The sequence below is a fragment of the Dendropsophus ebraccatus genome, unplaced genomic scaffold (genome assembly GCF_027789765.1).
Source record: "Dendropsophus ebraccatus isolate aDenEbr1 unplaced genomic scaffold, aDenEbr1.pat pat_scaffold_590_ctg1, whole genome shotgun sequence".
Lineage (NCBI taxonomy): Eukaryota > Metazoa > Chordata > Amphibia > Anura > Hylidae > Dendropsophus > Dendropsophus ebraccatus.
In genome coordinates this window covers 38,874-62,397 of record NW_027210189.1, presented here as the reverse complement: position 1 = coordinate 62,397, position 23,524 = coordinate 38,874, and the positions used below count along the sequence as shown (strand labels likewise).

The 23,524-nt window shown below is 50.3% G+C and overlaps 1 protein-coding gene across 2 annotated transcripts; it reads right to left on the bottom strand.

Moving 5' to 3' along the window:
- Positions 1 to 285: 285 nt before the first annotated feature.
- On the bottom strand, positions 286 to 21,532 carry LOC138777651 (ribonuclease H2 subunit A-like). Of its 2 annotated transcripts, XM_069956316.1 has the most exons (8): positions 21,354 to 21,532; positions 17,233 to 17,304; positions 16,451 to 16,577; positions 14,974 to 15,061; positions 7,948 to 8,085; positions 7,358 to 7,445; positions 3,895 to 4,018; positions 286 to 2,051 (listed from the first exon to the last, which is right to left on the bottom strand). In XM_069956316.1, the coding sequence occupies exons 1-8, from the start codon at positions 21,478 to 21,480 to the stop codon at positions 1,913 to 1,915; spliced, it is 903 nt and encodes a 300-aa protein (XP_069812417.1). In that variant the 5' UTR covers positions 21,481 to 21,532; the 3' UTR covers positions 286 to 1,912. The 2 variants fall into 2 exon arrangements, with proteins under 2 accessions (XP_069812417.1, XP_069812418.1); XM_069956317.1 differs by lacking the exon at positions 3,895 to 4,018.
- Positions 21,533 to 23,524: the final 1,992 nt, after the last annotated feature.

Sequence of the window (23,524 nt, the reverse complement as noted above, 5' to 3'; positions counted from 1 at the left end):
GAGCACTGTGTCAAACGGAAAAGAATACACCACTTCCTACAGGACATACAGCAGCTGATAAGTACTGGAAGACTGGTGATTTTTAAATAGAAGTAAAGTAAAAAGCTATATAACTTTCTGACACCAGCTGACTTGAAAGAAAAAAAAGCCACCAGTCTAAAAAAACAAAACATTTTTACCCATTTTGGTAAATCCCATTAACCTTGTCTTACCTGTAAATTAATCAGTCCAGAAATTGAGGGATAAAAGGATTTAACGCATAGATTATACAGCCATACAGGAAAGTATCCAAAAAGTACAAACAATACTGTTTATTTAGTTATATTATTGACTGCAATGGGCGAGTATACAGATACATGAAAGGTATCACAGACACGTCGTATACTGCGGCTGTATCCACCAGGGAGCCTATAGAAGATGGCGTCACATGCTCTATCACACATACTAAATATCACTTCATCAAACATCCCCACCTTCATCTTCTCTTACATTAATAACTTTAAAGGGGTTATACAGGAATAGAATACACATGGCTGCTTCACCCCTGACCTCAAATAATATGTGGTATAACAACTCAATCCATGTCAATGGAACTGAGCGGCAATACCACACACCACCTGAGGACAAGAGTGGCGCTGTTTCTTCTAACGCTAGATAACCACTTTAATGGAGCTGAGCAGAATTAACAGAGGCAACCTGCAGACAGGCATAGCACTGCTTCAGGAAGAAAGCAGCCATGTCTGTGCAATCCGAGAGAGGACGTTATAAAATACAGAAAACATCAGAAGACAGTCTGAACAGCAACAGCAAAGGGGTCAAACTTAGACCACTACAGCAGATGCAAAAATACAATTCCCCATCATCCCTGGACAACCAAAGATTTGGCTGTTCAGGGATGATGGGAATTTTATTTTTGCCTCTGCCTTTGCCTTAAGTGAAGGCATTTATAATAAAAGCTTATGTCTCAGGTGCTTTTATAGAAGTGCCCAGAAGGTGGAGCCTATGTTTTATACTGACTATAGACAAGCCCAGGAGGAGGAGCCTTCATTTTATTTTGACTATAGAAGTGCCCAGGAGGTGGAGCCTTTGTTTTTAGGGCTATGTACTGAAACGCCTCTAGGACCTTTGTAATCAGGAGACAGCCAAATACAGAGATAAGAGAAACCAAGTAGGGCAGTCACACACAAGGCACTCTGGATAGTAGACACCAAGGGTCGTTCACCTCCTGGGTACTTGTAAAGCAGCAGCAAGTTATGTATTCAGCATTATTGTAACCCAGGATTTGTTTACACTGCTCCCCTATATACGGATATCAGCAGTGTGATGGCTGACAGTAGTGACATACCTTTGTTATAGCTGAGGACACAAAGAGCAATCCTTAAAGGGTACTCCAGCTGGGAGAAAAAAATTCTTTCAAATTAATTGGTGTCAGAAAGTGAAAGATATGTTATTTACTTCTATTAAAAGATCTCAAGTTTTCCAGTACTTATCAGCTGCTGTCTGACGTGTATATCTATGTCTATGACATACAGCAGCTGATAAGTAATGGAAGACTACAGATTTTTTTTTCTTTAACCGAAGTAAATGACAAATCTGTCACCCGCTGATTTAAAAGATTTTTTTTTTTTGCTGGAGTTCCCCTTTAAATTAAGTGCCTGTACTTACACTAACAATGGGGTTATGACACTTGAAAATATTTTCCCCCTTGATATAAGGTGTGTAGTACTAATAGTATTTCAACATTACATACAAATGTCAAACCCAAGACCCTCCAGCTGGTGCAAAACTACAATCCCCATTTTGGCTGTCCAGGCATGATGGGAATTGTAGTTCTGCATAAGCGCTTGGCACCACTGCTGTACTGTATATGCAGACGTATAAGGTCTCTGGGATACTTCACAGTAACTCTCTCCTACAAAAAAGCCAGAGGCTCCAGCTGCCGCTCCATGAAGAACCTGTGACTTTGACGCTTTGAAGGATCCTTTGAGGCAGTGAAAAAGGAAAGGAGAGAATGTGAGGAAGATTTACCTGCATCCTCTTCATCATCGCCCCTGAAATAGATAGGTATATGTGTTAGACGTTATCATACACTGAGGATATACAAAGGTGCATCCAAGGTTCTGCACCTCATCTCACAGGCACTTAGATGCGTGGTTAGGATGGGGGAGGAGAAGGAAGAGACTGTACACCCAAATCCTCTTTACTAGAACACAAGGTCTGTGTGACCTCCCCTCCCTCCATCACCCGGTATAATCTGACACAGCTAATCAGTGCAAATGTTACCAACAAGGCCATCGCTGGCTGAGCAGGAAACCCCTGCCCCTCTGCTACAGCAAGTGTGGGAGAGGAGCAGCTGTTCCTGTACATGACAACAGGCAGGAACGTGGACTTTGCTGCCCTCTGCTGGTCCTGTACAGATATGACTATTAATACAGCTGGTGCAGTTTAAGTGAATAAGGGGGAGAAAGCATTATACAGAAATATATTCATGATGCTTGATCTATAGGGATTTACTCATGGCCGTTTCTAGGGGCGCCGACAGCTAGGGACAGCGGCCGGCCCCAGCACACTCACATCATCACTCGCCGGAGGGATCCACCAGCAGGTGCAATAACGTCAATGCTGCGCATGCTGGAGGATCCCTCAGATCTGAATCTGTGCCGTGCGGCAGCCACAGCCACGACAGCCTCAGGGTCCGCGGTCCATTACACCCACGCCCCTCCCACTCTCACTCTCCCGGCGGAGGGCGGTGTAACGGACCGCGGACCCAGGAGCTGTCTCGGCGGTGGGTGTAGCCGTCTCACTCACATGTCTGCGCCACCCTTCCTCCTCGGCGCCGCACGGCATGCGCAGTTTCGATGTTATTGCACCTGCTGGTGGATCCCTCCGGCAACAGACAGGCTGAAGAGGCCAAAAGAGGACGACCAACTCCATTTAGGTGAGTATTATTGTTTATTTTGATTTCTTTTTTTTTTTTGGGGGGGGGGGGGGGGGTTCGAAATTATAAAGGATATGGGAGACAATGCAGGGGGAAATTATAAGTATATGGGACAATGCAGGGGGGAAATGATACATATATGGGGGACAATGCAGGGGGAAATTATACGTATATGGGGGACAATGCAGGGGGAATTTATACATATATGAGGAACAATGCAGGGGACATAATAAGTATATCGCACAATGCAGGGGAAATTATAAGTATATGGGACAATGCAGGGGGAAATTATACGTATATGGGGAACAATGCCGGGGGACATTATACGTATATGGGGAACAATGCCGGGGGACATTATAAGTATATGGGGCAATGCAGGGGGACATTTTTATTAGTATATGAGCAGAGGGGATCTCTACTATGTGATGTGACGGCACCAACTTTGCAGAGAACTGAACACTCCATTCTGTAGTAAGTGCAGGGAAAATGCAGTATAGGTGCGTTTCCCATAATAAGTGTTAGTCATTTTCATAATTTTTGTTGGGCAATAACATTTCTTAACATTGATTTTGCCCGGAATTCTGTACAGCACCACTCTTATACTCCGTTTTTGTTTGGTATTACAGCTCAGTTCCATTCATTAAATGGAGCAGAGATGTAATACCACACAGACACAACCTGAGGGGGGGCACTGTTTTTGGAAGAAAGAAGCTTGCTTCGTTCTGCCTACTGTCTCCATATACCAATTATACCCATTACACCAGTACCACCTTCATCCTCCCCTATATCCATACATGTTTCTTTCCACATGCCACTACACCAGTACATCTTTCACACATACTAAACCTGAACTTTTCTCCAGCATTCTTACCAAACCGGATACAACAGTACCAACATCTCCCGAGATTACTGTGCCCACCATAATAGTAAGGCCCAGCCACTACATCTGCACTCACCATAGCACTGGGGCAGCTTTGCTCTCCAGAATGGTCTGTGCGGTGCTCCAGCTGAACCGAACAAACTGAGGATATCCAAAGACAGGATCTAGATACTTAGCCAGCCATTCCTTAGTCTTTGGGTCTGTTGAGAACAATGGTAAGGCAATAGAGAAGCTTAAAGGGGAACTCTGGTGAAAATTTTTCTTTCAAATCAACTGGCGTCAGAAAGTTATATAGATTAGTAATTTACTTCTATTAGAAAATCTCCAGTCTGCCAGTACTTATCAGCTGCAGTATGGAGAAAAGTTCAGGTTTAGTATGTGTGAAAGATGTACTGGTGTAGTGGCAGGAAGTGGTGTATTCTTTCCAGTCTAACACCGTGTTCTCTGCCGCCACCTCTGTCCATGTCAGGAACTGTCCAGAGCAGGAGAGGTTTTCTATGGGGATTTACTACTACTCTGGACAGTTCCTCTGTGGCGGCAGAGAGCACTGTGTCAGACTGAAAAGAATACACTACTTCCTGCAGGACATACAGGAGCTGATAAGTTCTAGAAGACTGGAGATTTCTGAACAAAACTAAATTACAAATCTGTATACTTTTTGCACTAGGATGACCATCTATCTATCTCTATTTCTATATCTATCCAAAGAGAAGATGGAGACCGCACTTCCAAAAAGAATTCACACTTTATTCACACCAGATGCAACGTTTCGGCTCAATGTGTAGCCTTTCTGCTTGAGAAAGGCTACACATTGAGCCGAAACGTTGCATCTGGTGTGAATAAAGTGTGAATTCTTTTTGGAAGTGCGGTCTCCATCTTCTCTTTGGATACTCTATACGAACCCGGGTCCGGTTTGGTGAGACGTGCACCCGCACATTGCAATTTTTTTCTAGTGCTGCTGAACATATTCTTTGAATTGACTATTTCTATACACACTCACCGGCCACTTTATTAGGTACACCATACTAGTAACGGGTTGGACCCCCTTTTGCCTTCAGAACTGCCTCAATTCTTTGTGGCATAGATACAACAAGGTGCTGGAAGCTTCCTCAGAGATTTTGGTCCATATTGACATGATGGCATCACACAGTTGCCGCAGATTTGTCGGCTGCACATCCATGATGCGAATCTCCCGTTCCACCACATCCCAAAGATGCTCTATTGGATTGAGATCTGGTGACTGTGGAGGCCATTTGAGTACAGTGAACTCATTGTCATGTTCAAGCAGAAATCAAGACTCATCAGACCAGGCAACGTTTTTCCAATCTTCTACTGTCCAATTTCGATGAACTTGTGCAAATTGTAGCCTCAGTTTCCTGTTCTTAGCTGAAAGGAGTGGCACCCGGTGTGGTCTTCTGCTGCTGTAGCCCATCTGCCTCAAAGTTGGACGTACTGTGCGTTCAGAGATGCTCTTCTGCCTACCTTGGTTGTAACGGTTGGCTATTTCTATCACTGTTGCCTTTCTATCAGCTCGAACCAGTCTGCCCATTCTCCTCTGACCTCTGGCATCAACAAGGCATTTCCGCCCACAGAACTGCCGCTCACTGGATGTTTTTTCTTTTTCGGACCATTCTTTGTAAACCCTAGAGATGGTTGTGCGTGAAAATCCCAGTAGATCAGCAGTTTCTGAAATACTCAGACCAGCCCTTCTGGCACCAACAACCATGCCACGTTCAAAGGCACTCAAATCACCTTTCTTCCCCATACTGATGCTCGGTTTGAACTGCAGGAGATTGTCTTGACCATGTCTACATGCCTAAATGCAGAGTTGCCGCCATGTGATTGGCTGATTAGAAATTAAGTGGTTACGTGCAGTTGGACAGGTGTACCTAATAAAGTGGCCGGTGAGTATGTGATATACACACACACACACACTCACCGGCCACTTTATTAGGTACACCTGTCCAACTGCACGTTTCCGAAAAAGAAAAAACATCCAGTGAGCGGCAGTTCTGTGGGCGGAAATGCCTTGTTGATGCCAGAGGTCCGAGGAGAATGGGCAGACTGGTTCTAGCTGATAGAAAGGCAACAGTGACTCAAATAGCCAACCGTTACAGCCAAGGTAGGCAGAAAAGCATCTCTGAACGCACAGTACATCCAACTTTGAGGCAGATGGGCTACAGCAGCAGAAGACCACACCGGTTGCCACTCCTTTCAGCTAAGAACAGGAAACTGAGGCTACAATTTGCACAAGCTCATCGAAATTGGACAGTAGAAGATTGGAAAAATGTTGCCTGGTCTGATGAGTCTCGATTTCTGCTGCGACATTTGGATGGTAGGGTCAGAATTTGGCGTCAACAACATGAAAGCATGGATCCATCCTGCCTTGTATCAACGGTTCAGGCTGGTGGTGGTGGTGTCATGGTGTGGGGAATAGTTTCTTGGCACCAATTGAGCATCGTTGCAACGCCACAGCCTACCTGAGTATTGTTGCTGACCATGTCCATCCCTTTATGACCACAATGTACCCAACATCTGATGGCTACTTTCAGCAGGATAATGCGCCATGTCATAAAGCTAGAATCATCTCGGACTGGTTTCTTGAACATGACAATGAGTTCACTGTACTCAAATGGCCTCCACAGTCACCAGATCTCAATCCAATAGAGCATCTTTGGGATGTGGTGGAACGGGAGATTCGCATCATGGATGTGCAGCCGACAAATCTGCAGCAACTGTGTGATGTCATCATGTCAATATGGACCAAAATCTCTGAGGAAGCTTCCAGCACCTTGTTGTATCTATGCCACGAAGAATTGAGGCAGTTCTGAAGGCAAAAGGGGGTCCAACCCGTTACTAGCATGGTGTACCTAATAAAGTAGCCGGTGAGTGTATAATATATAATATAATATATTCAGCATTCTTACAATTCACCTCACGTGTTGTTTTCAATTCTAAAAAGTGGGAGATACTGAAACAGCACAGATAAATGTAACAAACTCTGCAGGGTCAGAGTCACACGCCGTGCCCTCATCCAGTGATGGAACATGCTGGTGCCTCATGTAATGCTCCAAGATCACACTCAAAACTAAGAAAAACTACAAAAGTCCTGTCCTATTTACAGATGTTAAAGCAAGACAAGTGGTATCACACCTGGGGGCCCCCCTTCTGTTCCAAAAATACTATTTCCATCATGCTTTCGCTATCCAAGCAGGATGGGAATTGTAGTTTAGCCACAGCAGCAGAGAGCAGTGCGTTCCAGTCATTGTAAAACGTCAACCTTATGGTTTTACTATGGACTGGAAAGTTGCTAAAAAAATGTGCATGGTTACCAGGAAAGCTACAATCAGTACTTATGAAGCCCTGTATCATCCTTTGTACCATCACATGACAGGGTAAAGCACTGACAAGATGATGACTTCCTTCTAGCGTGTTACCAGGATAAGCTCCTTACTCTGTGTAACCTACGGGTTTCCCAGGGGAGGATAAAGCCTCTGGCCTCAGACACTAAAGAAGATTTAGGTCTTTAGATAACTGACCATTTGGGTATCCAGAGCCGTAATCTGTATCAATTTCACCCAAATCCTCCAGGAACTTCCAGCCTTTTACCACTCTATCCCTGGCAACCTGAAATATAGAAAATGGGAATGTGAACTTGCATTATATCCACTCATCATCATGTGTTAGTACTAAAGGTAGCGGAGAGCAGAGGCGGATGATGGAAGAGATACTGGCAGAGAGGAGAGACAGTCCCATAGAATTGCATTGGGATTCAGTGTGAAAGCCACTGTTCTCCAAACTATATCTAATGATTTTAAGTCAAAAGTGACAGTACCCATTTACCTTTACACAATGCTGAAAGAATAAAGCAATGTGCAAGATACAAGAGGATATGTCACCCCCTATTGTACAGGACTAGAACTACATAAAGGACAGGTAGTCTTAAGTAGAGCTATGTCAGTTGCAACTTTTATACTTTCCTTACATTAAAAATGAGCTTTGTTTCAGAAACATCCCTGCCCCCATGATGAGTTTTATACCAAGTATCAGTGGTGGAACTTGTTGTCCCTCCAGCTGCTGCAAAACTACAATCCCCATCATGCCTGGACAGCCAAAGCTTTTGTCTTACCTTAGCGCAGATACTCGCTGCACTGACTACAGGAAAAAGGGAATCAGCTTTGGGTTTCACTGTCACATCCACACCAGGGAAAAGTTTCTTCAGTTTTTCTTGATATTTATCAGCAGGACCCACTGTATCCACAAATACCTGTAGGGGGCAGCAGACATGGGTAATGGTGTGTAAGTAAGAAGAAAGGGGGCAGTCAAGAATATAACTACTATAATATTGCTCCTATATACAAGAATATAACTACTATAATACTGCTCCTATATATACACAAGAATATACCTACTATAATACTGCTCCTATATACAAGAATATAACTACTATAATACTGCTCCTATATATACAAGAATATACCTACTATAATGCGGTTCAGGGAAGAAACAGAGTGCTGCACCTCACACCTATGGCTGATACTAGTACCCCTAGGCTAAATAAAAAACACATCAGAATTTTGTGTATGAATTGATCAAGCCATACTGCCCCATGTACCTCGTGCCGGTATCTGATACACATGGGTCCCTACACTAAGTCCACACCGTGCCAGTCAGTGGCCACCAACCCCACAGGCGTGCACAGTCAGGGAACGGGGGCCATGGGACGGCCCTGCGACCCCCATGCCACAGGACCAGACCCAAAAACACCACACCAGAACCCGGCCAGCACCGCCGGCGGAGAAGGTTGCCCCCAAACAGCACAAGTCTGGATGAGGTATTGCACTCACCATAGCTGCTACAGACAGAATGGGAAAAAACAGGAGGGATTAAAACCATGTGCACTCAGGTGTCTCCTGCTAATTGCGGTCATGTGGGTCTCACCAGGAGGAGTGCAATACACGGAGAAAAGAGAGAAACAAAATGCGGTTCAGGGAAGAAACAGAGTGCTGCACCTCACACCTATGGCTGATACTAGTACCCCTAGGCTAAATAAAAAACACATCAGAATTTTGTGTATGAAATGATCAAGCCATACTGCCCCATGTACCTCGTGCCGGTATCTGATACACATGGGTCCCTACACTAAGTCCACACCGTGCCAGTCAGTGGCCACCAACCCCGCAGGCGTGCACAGCCAGGGAACGGGGGCCATGGGACGGCCCTGCGACCCCCATGCCACAGGACCAGACCCAAAAACACCACACCAGAACCCGGCCAGCACCGCCGGCGGAGAAGGTCGCCCCCAAACAGCACAAGTCTGAATGAGGTATTGCACTCACCATAGCTCATCCCATGGCCCCCATTCCCTGACTGTGCACGCCTGCGGGGTTGGTGGCCACTGACTGGCACGGTGTGGAATTAGTGTAGGGACCCATGTGTATCAGATACACAGATGCACGAGGTACATGGGGCAGTATGGCTTGATCAATTCATACACAAAATTCTGATGTGTTTTTTATTTAGCCTAGCGGCACTAGTATCAGCCATAGGTGTGAGGTGCAGTGCTCTTTTTCTTCCCTGAACCGCATAACTGCTATAATACTGCTCATATATACAAGACTATAAGTGTACTCACTGTATATACCGACAGCAGTTCCCCGTGTACTCACTGTATATACCGACAGCAGTTCCCCGTGTACTCACTGTATATACCGACAGCAGTTCCCCGTGTACTCACTGTATATACCGACAGCAGTTCCCCGTGTACTCACTGTATATACCGACAGCAGTTCCCCGTGTACTCACTGTATATACCGACAGCAGTTCCCCGTGTACTCACTGTATATACCGACAGCAGTTCCCCGTGTACTCACTGTATATACCGACAGCAGTTCCCCGTGTACTCACTGTATATACCGACAGCAGTTCCCCGTGTACTCACTGTATATACCGACAGCAGTTCCCCGTGTACTCACTGTATATACCGACAGCAGTTCCCCGTGTACTCACTGTATATACCGACAGCAGTTCCCCGTGTACTCACTGTATATACCGACAGCAGTTCCCCGTGTACTCACTGTATATACCGACAGCAGTTCCCCGTGTACTCACTGTATATACCGACAGCAGTTCCCCGTGTACTCACTGTATATACCGACAGCAGTTCCCCGTGTACTCACTGTATATACCGACAGCAGTTCCCCGTGTACTCACTGTATATACCGACAGCAGTTCCCCGTGTACTCACTGTATATACCGACAGCAGTTCCCCGTGTACTCACTGTATATACCGACAGCAGTTCCCCGTGTACTCACTGTATATACCGACAGCAGTTCCCCGTGTACTCACTGTATATACCGACAGCAGTTCCCCGTGTACTCACTGTATATACCGACAGCAGTTCCCCGTGTACTCACTGTATATACCGACAGCAGTTCCCCGTGTACTCACTGTATATACCGACAGCAGTTCCCCGTGTACTCACTGTATATACCGACAGCAGTTCCCCGTGTACTCACTGTATATACCGACAGCAGTTCCCCGTGTACTCACTGTATATACCGACAGCAGTTCCCCGTGTACTCACTGTATATACCGACAGCAGTTCCCCGTGTACTCACTGTATATACCGACAGCAGTTCCCCGTGTACTCACTGTATATACCGACAGCAGTTCCCCGTGTACTCACTGTATATACCGACAGCAGTTCCCCGTGTACTCACTGTATATACCGACAGCAGTTCCCCGTGTACTCACTGTATATACCGACAGCAGTTCCCCGTGTACTCACTGTATATACCGACAGCAGTTCCCCGTGTACTCACTGTATATACCGACAGCAGTTCCCCGTGTACTCACTGTATATACCGACAGCAGTTCCCCGTGTACTCACTGTATATACCGACAGCAGTTCCCCGTGTACTCACTGTATATACCGACAGCAGTTCCCCGTGTACTCACTGTATATACCGACAGCAGTTCCCTGTGTACTCACTGTATATACCGACAGCAGTTCCCTGTGTACTCACTGTATATACCGACAGCAGTTCCCTGTGTACTCACTGTATATACCGACAGCAGTTCCCTGTGTACTCACTGTATATACCGACAGCAGTTCCCTGTGTACTCACTGTATATACCGACAGCAGTTCCCTGTGTACTCACTGTATATACCGACAGCAGTTCCCTGTGTACTCACTGTATATACCGACAGCAGTTCCCTGTGTACTCACTGTATATACCGACAGCAGTTCCCTGTGTACTCACTGTATATACCGACAGCAGTTCCCTGTGTACTCACTGTATATACCGACAGCAGTTCCCTGTGTACTCACTGTATATACCGACAGCAGTTCCCTGTGTACTCACTGTATATACCGACAGCAGTTCCCTGTGTACTCACTGTATATACCGACAGCAGTTCCCTGTGTACTCACTGTATATACCGACAGCAGTTCCCTGTGTACTCACTGTATATACCGACAGCAGTTCCCTGTGTACTCACTGTATATACCGACAGCAGTTCCCTGTGTACTCACTGTATATACCGACAGCAGTTCCCTGTGTACTCACTGTATATACCGACAGCAGTTCCCTGTGTACTCACTGTATATACCGACAGCAGTTCCCTGTGTACTCACTGTATATACCGACAGCAGTTCCCTGTGTACTCACTGTATATACCGACAGCAGTTCCCTGTGTACTCACTGTATATACTGACAGCAGCTCCCTGTGTACTCACTGTATATACTGATAGCAGCTCCCTGTGTACTCACTGTATATACTGATAGCAGCTCCCTGTGTACTCACTGTATATACTGCCAGCAGCTCCCTGTGTACTCACTGTATATACTGACAGCAGCTCCCTGTGTACTCACTGTATATACTGGCAGCAGCTCCCTGTGTACTCACTGTATATACTGACAGCAGCTCCCTGTGTACTCACCGTATATGAGGGGCTGATGGGCCCTGGTGCAAAATGTTAGCTTTGGGCCCCCCATCTCACCCGATCAGGCAAAGTCATATCTAACGTTATATCCAATTACTCTAATGTGCCACCATGTTCTAATGCATTGTCACTGCCTCCACCTAATGTACTGCACTACTGCCCCCTATAATTAATGGACTGTACTGTGTCATTGTCTAATCATTGTATTCCAATCTTTGACTCTCCAGCTGAAAAACTACAACTCTCATCATAAACTGCCAGTTGGAAAAGATGGGGGTTGTAGTGCTGCAACCTGAAGAGCCACATGCTGCAAAACTACAACTCCCATAATAAACTGTCAGCAGGGCACGATGAAGTTTGAACTTCTGCAACCTGGAGAAGTCACCTGATATCACCTGCAATCCTATGTAACACCACAGATAACAGTGATATCCCTCTGAGTACAGATAATGTAGTAGTCACCTGCAGTCCTATGTAACACCACATAACACAGTGATATCTCTGAGTACAGATAATGTAGTAGCTGTCACCTCGGGGCACCCCTACTAAATGATGTTCTACAAAATAAGAAAAGTGTCATACAGTGACTCACAGGTGACGTTTTCTTTGATCTGAGGCCTCACTTTCCCTTTTCCTCTCCATCCGGCCCAGACCTCCATGATGATTTCTTCCAGATACGTTTCATCTTTTCAGAATCTGAGAGACAAACAATTTAGGCTCCGCACATTTCTAGCAGCTTCCTTTCCTTTCTCCCTCCTGTCGGCTCCCAAAGTAACTGCGCTGTTTGGTGTTATGTGCAGTAAAGCGAGTAGGAATGTGGGATGCCCCCTGTATGTAGCATCCCCTGCTGTGCCCCCTGTATGTAGGATCCCCTGCTGTGCCCCCTGTATGTAGGATCCCCTGCTGTGCCCCCCATGAGCTAATAATGCCCCTAGAGGTGCCCCCCATGAGCTAATAATGCCCCCAGAGGTGCCCCCCATGAGCTAATAATGCCCCCAGAGGTGCCCCCCATGAACTAATAATGCCCCCAGGAGGTGCCCCCCATGAACTAATAATGCCCCCAGGAGGTGCCCCCCATGAACTAATAATGCCCCCAGGAGGTGCCCCCCATGAACTAATAATGCCCCCAGGAGGTGCCCCCCATGAACTAATAATTCCCCCAGAGATGCCCCCATATACTAATAATGCCCCCAGAGGTGCCCCCATATACTAATAATGCCCCCAGAGGTGCCCCCATATACTAATAATGTCCCCAGAAGTGCCCCCATGAACTAATAATGCCCCCATGAACTAATAATGCCCCAGAGGTGCCCCCATATACTAATAATGCCCCCAGAGGTGCCCCCCATGAACTAATAATGCCCCCAGAGGTGCCCCCCATGAACTAATAATGCCCCCAGAGGTGCCCCCATATACTTATAATGCCCCAGAGGTGCCCCCATATACTAATAATGCCCCCAGAGGTACCCCCCCCCATGAACTAATAATGCCCCCAGACGTGCCCCCATATACTAATAATGCCCCCAGAGGTGCCCCTAAAAAAACAAACATCCTACTCACCTAACCCGCGCTGTGGCTGCAGGCAGCCGCTCTTCCTCCTCTTCAGGCTCCATCTTGTGAGCCGCAGGGACGGGACTTCCGGCAGGCGTGATGACGTCACATGATCACATCCCGGCCTCCCATAGGCTGCTGGTATGAAGTGCCGGCAGCCTATGGAAGGAAATACAGGAGGAGGGCGCTGACAGGTCCTGCTCCTGTATTCTGATCGCTTTAATGTTCCGCCCGCTCACTGTGCGGGCGGAACATCAAAGCGATCTGTGCATCCCGAGAAGCTGCGCGGCCGCAGCTTCTCGGGATGCTCAGAGACAAGGGGCAAGGGGGGCCGTGCGGGCCCCCCCTAGCGTATGGGCCCGGTCGCCATGGCGACCGCTGCGACCCCTATAGCTACGCCACTGCCGTATATACTGACAGCAGCTCCCTGTGTACTCACCGTATATACTGACAACAGGGGGCTCTCACATGCTCCTTGGGGGCAGGGCATGGTCACATGCTCCTCCATCTTATGGAAAAAATCACCACAGAGAAGGGCAGCACGGCCTGGAGGAGGGGAGCCTGATATTAGCTCTATGACTTACACAGGGAGCTGCTGGCAGTATATACAGTCAGTACACAGGGAGCTGCAGTCAGTATATACAGTGAGTACACAGGGAGCTGCAGTCAGTATAGACAGTGAGTCCACAGGGAGCTGCCGTCAGTATAGACAGTGAGTCCACAGGGAGCTGCCGTCAGTATAGACAGTGAGTCCACAGGGAGCTGCCGTCAGTATAGACAGTGAGTCCACAGGGAGCTGCCGTCAGTATAGACAGTGAGTCCACAGGGAGCTGCCGTCAGTATAGACAGTGAGTCCACAGGGAGCTGCCGTCAGTATAGACAGTGAGTCCACAGGGAGCTGCCGTCAGTATAGACAGTGAGTCCACAGGGAGCTGCCGTCAGTATAGACAGTGAGTCCACAGGGAGCTGCCGTCAGTATAGACAGTGAGTCCACAGGGAGCTGCCGTCAGTATAGACAGTGAGTCCACAGGGAGCTGCCGTCAGTATAGACAGTGAGTCCACAGGGAGCTGCCGTCAGTATAGACAGTGAGTCCACAGGGAGCTGCCGTCAGTATAGACAGTGAGTCCACAGGGAGCTGCCGTCAGTATAGACAGTGAGTCCACAGGGAGCTGCCGTCAGTATAGACAGTGAGTCCACAGGGAGCTGCCGTCAGTATAGACAGTGAGTCCACAGGGAGCTGCTGGCAGTCTAGACAGTGAGTACAGGGAGCTGCTGTCAGTATATACAGTGAGTACACAGGGAGCTGCTGTCAGTATAGACAGTGAGTACACAGGGAGCTGCCATCAGTATAGACAGTGAGTACACAGGGAGCTGCCATCAGTATAGACAGTGAGTACACAGGGAGCTGCTATCAGTATATACAGTGAGTACACAGGGAGCTGCTGGCAGTATATACAGTGAGAACACAGGGAGCTGCTGGCAGTATATACAGTGAGTACAGGGAGCTGCTGTCAGTATATACAGTGAGTACACAGGGAGCTGCTGGCAGTATATACAGTGAGTACACTTACTAATACTCTACACTGAACTATTTTACTCTAAAGTGGCCAACCCCTTAAACACCATCTAGTGACTAGAGCTCTTTATACGCACCTCAGTAACCTGTACTCCGTTGTCTAGGGCATGCTGAACAAGGCCTATGGCAGTGTCATGGGATAAGGCATTAAGATTATATTTTGCCCTGAAAATGAAAAATAGAAGTCAGTAATGGATAAAACAGGACTATAACTCTATAAAGCAGCTGTCATAGGAACTGTGAACGCATCCTAAAGGGAACATGTTTTGCTTCTAGTCCTTCATATAGGTGACAGCTGTACTCACTGACGTGCCCTGCCCTGCCCTAGCTCTCCTAGCAGTGGTCATCACAGACTACTCTGCTCTGAGAGAGCACAGCAGCTGCCACAATGGTGGGAGAGGCTACATGCAGGAGCTTGCTATAGGCTGCATGGGTTTTGGAAAGCCCTCACCATGAGTAAATGTTGCGTATAACTCTGTGCGGATTCCACCGATTGTCTCCGCGCACTGACGCTTGGCTCTCCATCCGTCACTTAGGCCCCATTTTATGGTCAGGCGGATTCCACTGTCCGACAGAGTCCAGCCGAGCATAGAATGGAACGTATGTGACGGCTTGAAGTTCAAATGGAAGCGTGGGGGAAGATGAGCAACGGAATTTGTTATCAGCGACATTTACCCTATACCCTACCAGAGAAAGTCCAGGGGATGCCAGTTGTTGCTGGCTCCTAAACATAGCATGTATGATGTTAAATGAATTAGGTTATAAGACTTTATACACAGACTACGATGTACACAGGATAGATAGAGGCGTCACCACTGACTACAACCTACACAGGATAGATAGAGGCGTCACCACTGACTACAACCTACACAGGATAGATAGAGGCGTCACCACTGACTACAACCTACACAGGATAGATAGAGGCGTCACCACTGACTACAACCTACACAGGATAGATAGAGGCGTCACCTCTGACTACAACCTACACAGGATAGATAGAGGCGTCACCACTGACTACAACCTACACAGGATAGATAGAGGCGTCACCACTGACTACAACCTACACAGGATAGATAGAGGCGTCACCACTGACTACAACCTACACAGGATAGATAGAGGCGTCACCTCTGACTACAACCTACACAGGATAGATAGAGGCGTCACCTCTGACTACAACCTACACAGGATAGATAGAGGCGTCACCTCTGACTACAACCTACACAGGATAGATAGAGGCGTCACCTCTGACTACAACCTACACAGGATAGATAGAGGCGTCACCTCTGACTACAACCTACACAGGATAGATAGAGGCGTCACCTCTGACTACAACCTACACAGGATAGATAGAGGCGTCACCACTGACTACAACCTACACAGGATAGATAGAGGCGTCACCTCTGACTACAACCTACACAGGATAGATAGAGGCGTCACCTCTGACTACAACCTACACAGGATAGATAGAGGCGTCACCACTGACTACAACCTACACAGGACAGATAGAGGCGTCACCACTGACTATGATCTACACAGGACATATAGAAGCGTCACCTCTGCTGCATGCTGGTGGAGATGACATTGGGTGACAATATATGTAGAGTCCAGCCAATAAACTCTGGTGCTCCATCCAACTTCTCAAAGAGCCGCTCCCTCTCCGCTTCACTTAAAGTTTTGGAGTCTAATATAAAAGAGGAGAGAGAGATAGAGAGAGAGGGTAAAATACATTCCATAACTCTGTGTATGCACACTGTATAGGTGAGCTGACTACAGGGCGGCAACACTCATCTTTGGCTGCATTGGCTTTAACTGGGGGCCACCATATTGCCTCATGTACCGGAAAATGCAATGTAGCCCATTTGAAGAAGCAACACAACTTTGTTCTGGTCCTACAGCGCCGCTCCTATCCCAATGGAGCCTACGTGACCTCTTCCGCTTCAGCTTGGCAGCTCAGGTGGTCAAAATTCAGGGTCTCAAATGCATCTCAATGAGTGCTCTCACAGAGATGCATTGGAGACACTGGGGGAGATTTATCAAAGGGTGTAAAATTTAGACTGGTGCAAACTGCCCACAGCAACTGCTGTGGGCAGTTTGCACCAGTCTAAATTTTACACCCTTTGATAAATCTCCCCCGACTTCTGGCCTTCAATAGACCTTTAGAAAAGTGAGGAGTCAAAAGAGCCGTGACGTCACCACCCATGGGATCAGAGTGACACGTAGGACTGAAGCCGCACTACGGGAAACCGATCATCATTGGTAAGTATATGGGCCAGCCCGCAGCCTGAAAGAATTAAAAATAAATAAATAAAAAATACACGAGTGAAAAAAAATGTCACCTGCAACTTTCAGGCCCTCCAAGTCTTTCTTCCGGGATACAGGACAATAACAGATGCCGTATACCATGGGACCTGCACAGGAAGTAAACAGGACAGTGTGAATGAGGAGCTAGATAAAAACTTCCACCACCAGCTAAAAGTCTCTATATAATATAATAAGTGGCATAACCACACATCCCTACAACTCTGCCTTCTACTGGATTGTGGCTCCCCTGATCACCAGAACACCGACAGCCCAATTGTCATTCACTTCTGACCTGTCAAATAAAACTATGGGCTGTGAGCTGCCCATCTCTCCGTGTAATACGTGATGTGCAGGTGACGTATGGGTATTATAGTTATTGTACATGATGTGCAGGCGACGTGACGCATAGGTATTATAGCTATTGTATGTGCAGCACAGGCCACACCATACAGCTGTTAAAAGGGGTTGTTCAAAAAGACAGGTACAGGGTGGTGGCGTGTACCAGAGCGAGGAGAGCACAGGGTGGCGGGGTGAATGAGGGCGAGGAGAGCACAGGGTGGCGGGGTGAATGAGGGCGAGGAGAGCACAGGGTGGCGGGGTGAAGGAGGGCGAGGAGAGCACAGGGTGGCGGGGTGAATGAGGGCGAGGAGAGCACAGGGTGGCGGGGTGAATGAGGGCGAGGAGAGCACAGGGTGGCGGGGTGAATGAGGGCGAGGAGAGCACAGGGTGGCGGGGTGAATGAGGGCGAGGAGAGCACAGGGTGGCGGGGTGAATGAGGGCGAGGAGAGCACAGGGTGGCGGGGTGAATGAGGGCGAGGAGAGCACAGGGTGGCGGGGTGAATGAGGGCGAGGAGAGCACAGGGTGGCGGGGTGAATGAGGGCGAGGAGAGTACAGGGTGGCAGGGGGGGAGGAGAGTACAGGGTGGCAGGGGGGGGAGGAGAGTACAGGGTGGCGGGGGGGGGGGAGGAGAGTACAGGGTGGCGGGGGGGGGGGGAGGAGAGTACAGGGTGGCGGGGGGGGGGGAGGAGAGTACAGGGTGTCAGGGGGGGGAGGAGAGTACAGGGTGTCAGGGGGGGGAGGAGAGTACAGGGTGTCAGGGGGGGGGGGGGAGAGTACAGGGTGTCAGGGGGGGGAGGAGAGTACAGGGTGTCAGGGGGGGGAGGAGAGTACAGGGTGTCAGGGGGGGGAGGAGAGTACAGGGTGTCAGGGGGGGGAGGAGAGTACAGGGTGTCAGGGGGGGGAGGAGAGTACAGGGTGTCAGGGGGGGGAGGAGAGTACAGGGTGTCAGGGGGGGGAGGAGAGTACAGGGTGTCAGGGGGGGGAGGAGAGTACAGGGTGTCAGGGGGGGAGGAGAGTACAGGGTGTCAGGGGGGGGGGGAGAGTACAGGGTGTCAGGGGGGGGAGGAGAGTACAGGGTGTCAGGGGGGGGGGGAGAGTACAGGGTGTCAGGGGGGGGGAGGAGAGTACAGGGTGTCAGGGGGGGGGGGAGAGTACAGGGTGTCAGGGGGGGGGAGGAGAGTACAGGGTGTCAGGGGGGGGAGGAGAGTACAGGGTGTCAGGGGGGGGAGGAGAGTACAGGGTGTCGGGGGGGAGGAGAGTACAGGGTGGCAGGGGGGGAGGAGAGTACAGGGTGGCAGGGGGGGAGGAGAGTACAGGGTGGCAGGGGGGGGGGGAGAGTACAGGGTGGCAGGGGGGGAGGAGAGTACAGGGTGGCAGGGGGGGGAGGAGAGTACAGGGTGGCAGGGGGGGGAGGAGAGTACAGGGTGGCAGGGGGGGGAGGAGAGTACAGGGTGGCAGGGGGGGAGGAGAGTACAGGGTGGCAGGGGGGGGAGGAGAGTACAGGGTGGCAGGGGGGGGAGGAGAGTACAGGGTGGCAGGGGGGGAGGAGAGTACAGGGTGGCAGGGGGGGAGGAGAGTACAGGGTGGCAGGGGGGGGAGAGTACAGGGTGGCAGGGGGGGAGGAGAGTACAGGGTGGCAGGGGGGGGGGGAGAGTACAGGGTGGCAGGGGGGAGGAGGAGAGTACAGGGTGGCAGGGGGGAGGAGGAGAGTACAGGGTGGCAGGGGGGAGGAGGAGAGTACAGGGTGGCAGGGGGGAGGAGGAGAGTACAGGGTGGCGGGGGGGAGGAGAGTACAGGGTGGCAGGGGGGGAGGAGAGTACAGGGTGGCAGGGGGGGAGGAGAGTACAGGGTGGCAGGGGGGGGAGGAGAGTACAGGGTGGCAGGGGGGGAGGAGAGTACAGGGTGGCGGGGGGGGGGGGAGAGTACAGGGTGGCGGGGGGGGGAGGAGAGTACAGGGTGGCAGGGGGGGGAGGAGAGTACAGGGTGGCAGGGGGGGGAGGAGAGTACAGGGTGGCAGGGGGGGAATAGTACAGGGTGGCAGGGGGGAATAGTACAGGGTGGCAGGGGGGAATAGTACAGGGTGGCAGGGGGGGAGGAGAGTACAGGGTGGCAGGGGGGGGAGGAGAGTACAGGGTGGCAGGGGGGGGAGGAGAGTACAGGGTGGCAGGGGGGGGAGGAGAGTACAGGGTGGCAGGGGGGGGAGGAGAGTACAGGGTGGCAGGGGGGGGGAGGAGAGTACAGGGTGGCAGGGGGGGGAGGAGAGTACAGGGTGGCAGGGGGGGAGGAGAGTACAGGGTGGCAGGGGGGGGAGGAGAGTACAGGGTGGCAGGGGGGGGGAGGAGAGTACAGGGTGGCAGGGGGGGGGAGGAGAGTACAGGGTGGCAGGGGGGAGGAGGAGAGTACAGGGTGGCAGGGGGGAGGAGGAGAGTACAGGGTGGCAGGGGGGGAGGAGAGTACAGGGTGGCAGGGGGGGAGGAGAGTACAGGGTGGCAGGGGGGGAGGAGAGTACAGGGTGGCAGGGGGGGGAGGAGAGTACAGGGTGGCAGGGGGGGAGGAGAGTACAGGGTGGCAGGGGGGGAGGAGAGTACAGGGTGGCGGGGGGGGGGAGGAGAGTACAGGGTGGCGGGGGGGGGAGGAGAGTACAGGGTGGCAGGGGGGGGGAGGAGAGTACAGGGTGGCAGGGGGGAATAGTACAGGGTGGCAGGGGGGAATAGTACAGGGTGGCAGGGGGGAATAGTACAGGGTGGCAGGGGGGGGAGGAGAGTACAGGGTGGCAGGGGGGGGGAGGAGAGTACAGGGGTGGCAGGGGGGGGAGGAGAGTACAGGGTGGCAGGGGGGAGGAGAGTACAGGGTGGCAGGGGGGGAGGAGAGTACAGGGTGGCAGGGGGGGGAGGAGATTACAGGGTGGCAGGGGGGGAAATAGTACAGGGTGGCAGGGGGGAATAGTACAGGGTGGCAGGGGGGAATAGTACAGGGTGGCAGGGGGGGAGGAGAGTACAGGGGGGGGAATAGTACAGGGTGGCAGGGGGGAATAGTACAGGGTGGCAGGGGGGAATAGTACAGGGTGGCAGGGGGGGGAGGAGAGTACAGGGTGGCAGGGGGGGGGGAGAGTACAGGGTGGCAGGGGGGGGGGGAGAGTACAGGGTGGCAGGGGGGGGGGGAGAGTACAGGGTGGCAGGGGGGGAGGAGAGTACAGGGTGGCAGGGGGGGAGGAGAGTACAGGGTGGCAGGGGGGGGAGGAGATTACAGGGTGGCAGGGGGGGAGGAGAGTACAGGGTGGCAGGGGGGAATAGTACAGGGTGGCAAGGGGGGAATAGTACAGGGTGGCAGGGGGGGGAGGAGAGTACAGGGGGGGGAATAGTACAGGGTGGCAGGAGGGGGGGGGGGAGTACAGGGTGGCGGGGGGGGGAGGAGAGTACAGGGTGGCAGGGGGGGGAGGAGAGTACAGGGGGGGAGAGTACAGGTGGCAGGGGGGGGGAGGAGAGTACAGGGTGGCAGGGGGGGGGAGTACAGGGTGGCAGGGGGGGGGGAGTACAGGGGGGGCAGGGGGGGGGGGGGAGTACAGGGTGGGGGGGGGGAGTACAGGGTGGGGGGGGGAGTACAGGGTGGGGGGGGGAGAGTACAGGGTGGCGGGGTATCAGAGTGAGGTGAGTTTTGATAAACAAGCACCCTTGTATTGTATCACGGGGCCATGTCCACCATAGTGGGAGCAGCCTTAGTAGTGACCCCAGCTCTGGCACATATAACGGGCCCCATGTCAGACGTCATTAGACCATAACCTCAGCCAGGACAGGCGAGCTGAATGAAGCCGCTCACCCAGGACGGGCCCCCGGCCGGCCTCATCTATCCCCAGGCAGCACGGCTCCTCCCGGCACTGCTCCGGTACCGGAGACGCCAGCACACAGCTCTGAGAATTGTCCCGCTCGAACTTCTGGAGATCCATGCTGACGGCACCACTTCCGGCAACAACGCTGTTTGGCGCCCAATCTGCGTCGAGACGTCAACCAATCAGAGCTGCCCGCCTTTCAACAAGCTTTATTAACACGCGCAGGAACACACATATCAGTAGGCAGCTTGGAGTTCTGTATTTAGGCGGGCTGGCGGCTTCTTACTTGACATATAGTAATACCCCATAGAATTACACCAATAAATCAAAGACCATTACTGACAGACACGAGGATGTCCTCCATTGTAGCAGAACCATCACAGCATAGTAACAACTCTCTAAGTGTTGCAAAACTACAACTCCCAGCATCCCCTGACAGCCTGCAGCTGCTGTACTATTGTATTGCATATAAGATGATTGTGGGATAAATGCTTTAGGGGGATTTAGTTAACCCTTAGTAAACATTCAGCTGTGCAACATGTGAGGTAGTGAGACACCAAGTGGTGGAAAAATAGATAGCAGCCTTCAGCCCAGAGTGCAGTACACACATAGAGATACCTCATGATAGGTTGTGTTAGAACAGGGATGGGGAACCTTCGGCCCTCCAGCTGTTGCAAAACTACAATTCCCATCATGCCTGGACAGCCAAAGCTTCGCTTTGGCTGTCCAGGCATGATGGGAATTGTAGTTTTGCAACAGCTGGAGGGCCGAAGGTTCTCCATCCCTGTGTTAGAAGGTAGTGGCACGCCTTCTCTGGGAAACTACACGTTCGGTATTTGATTAGTGGCGGCTGCTGAAGTTGGATAAAGCTCTAAGGGCCCTATTCCACCGGACGATTATCGTTTGCATAATCATTAACGACCGCTACTGCGAAAGACCTGAAAACGTTCACTCATTTCCATGGAACGATAATCGTTACTTATGATAATTGCGATCGTTTTTCTTCGCTATTTATTTGCTTTTGCGTTCGTATCTATTGCTAACGACCGAACAACGTCTTATTCAATGTGAACGATTTGCGAACGTTTTGCGAACGAGCAACGATAAAAATAGGTCCAGGTCTTATAAAGCGATCAACTATTTCTCGTTCGGTCGTTAATCGTTAACTGCATTTCAACCGAATGATTATCCTTTAGATTCGAACGATTTAACGATAATCTGAACGATAATCGTCTGGTGGAATAGGGCCCTAAGGTTGTCTGGAAAACATGGTACAGCCAATGACTATATCCATGATTTCCACATAGCCTTAGGGCTTTATCCAAGTTCAGCAGCCACCGCTAATCAAATGCCGAAAGTTCGGGTTCGGATCGACTCGAGAATGCTCCAGGATCGCTCATCTCTATTTATTTTCATTCAGACACAGTGCTCTCTGCTGACATCCCTGGACGAGACAGGAACTGTCCAGAGCAGGAGAGGTTTTCTATGGGGATTCATAAAAAAATGAGAGTTCCTGTCTCAGCCAGAGATGGCAGCAGAGAGCACTGTGCCAGACTGAAAATAAAACATTTCCTGCAGGACATACAGCAGCTGATAAGTACGGGAAGACTTGAGATTTTTTAATAGAAGTAAATTACAAATCTATATAACTTTCTGATACCAGTTGATTTGAAAGAAAAAGATTTTCGCTGAACAACCCCGTTAATGATTGTACTAAGTAAAAGAAAAGTATAAAATAGGATATGTTCTGGAAGTACACTGCTCCTTCTGTCCCACCTAGTGAGGGGGAAGGCTTAGCCTCCATGAGGGCCCTGATGGTTTGGAGGTATTTGCCCAAAATGAACATTACAGTGACGTAGCTACTATGGAGGCAGACCGCAGCTGCTATGGGGCCCGGATGACAGCGCCTAAGAACGTCCCGCACCAACACTGTGTTAGATTTGTGCTGTACCCCCAGAGTGATGTTATATCAGAGGAACGGCCGGTCACTTGCTAGGTGTTGTAGTGTGACACCACTCTAGTGGGGGATGGCCGAGATACAGACGGACCTTTGGATGTTGTCACGTGATGCCAGTGCCTGGTGGGCACACAGGTGTGATGGTACGCCTGCTTTATTTTATAAGGCCGGTTGTACCCTTTTCCCCTGTGGTCAGTGTCCTGC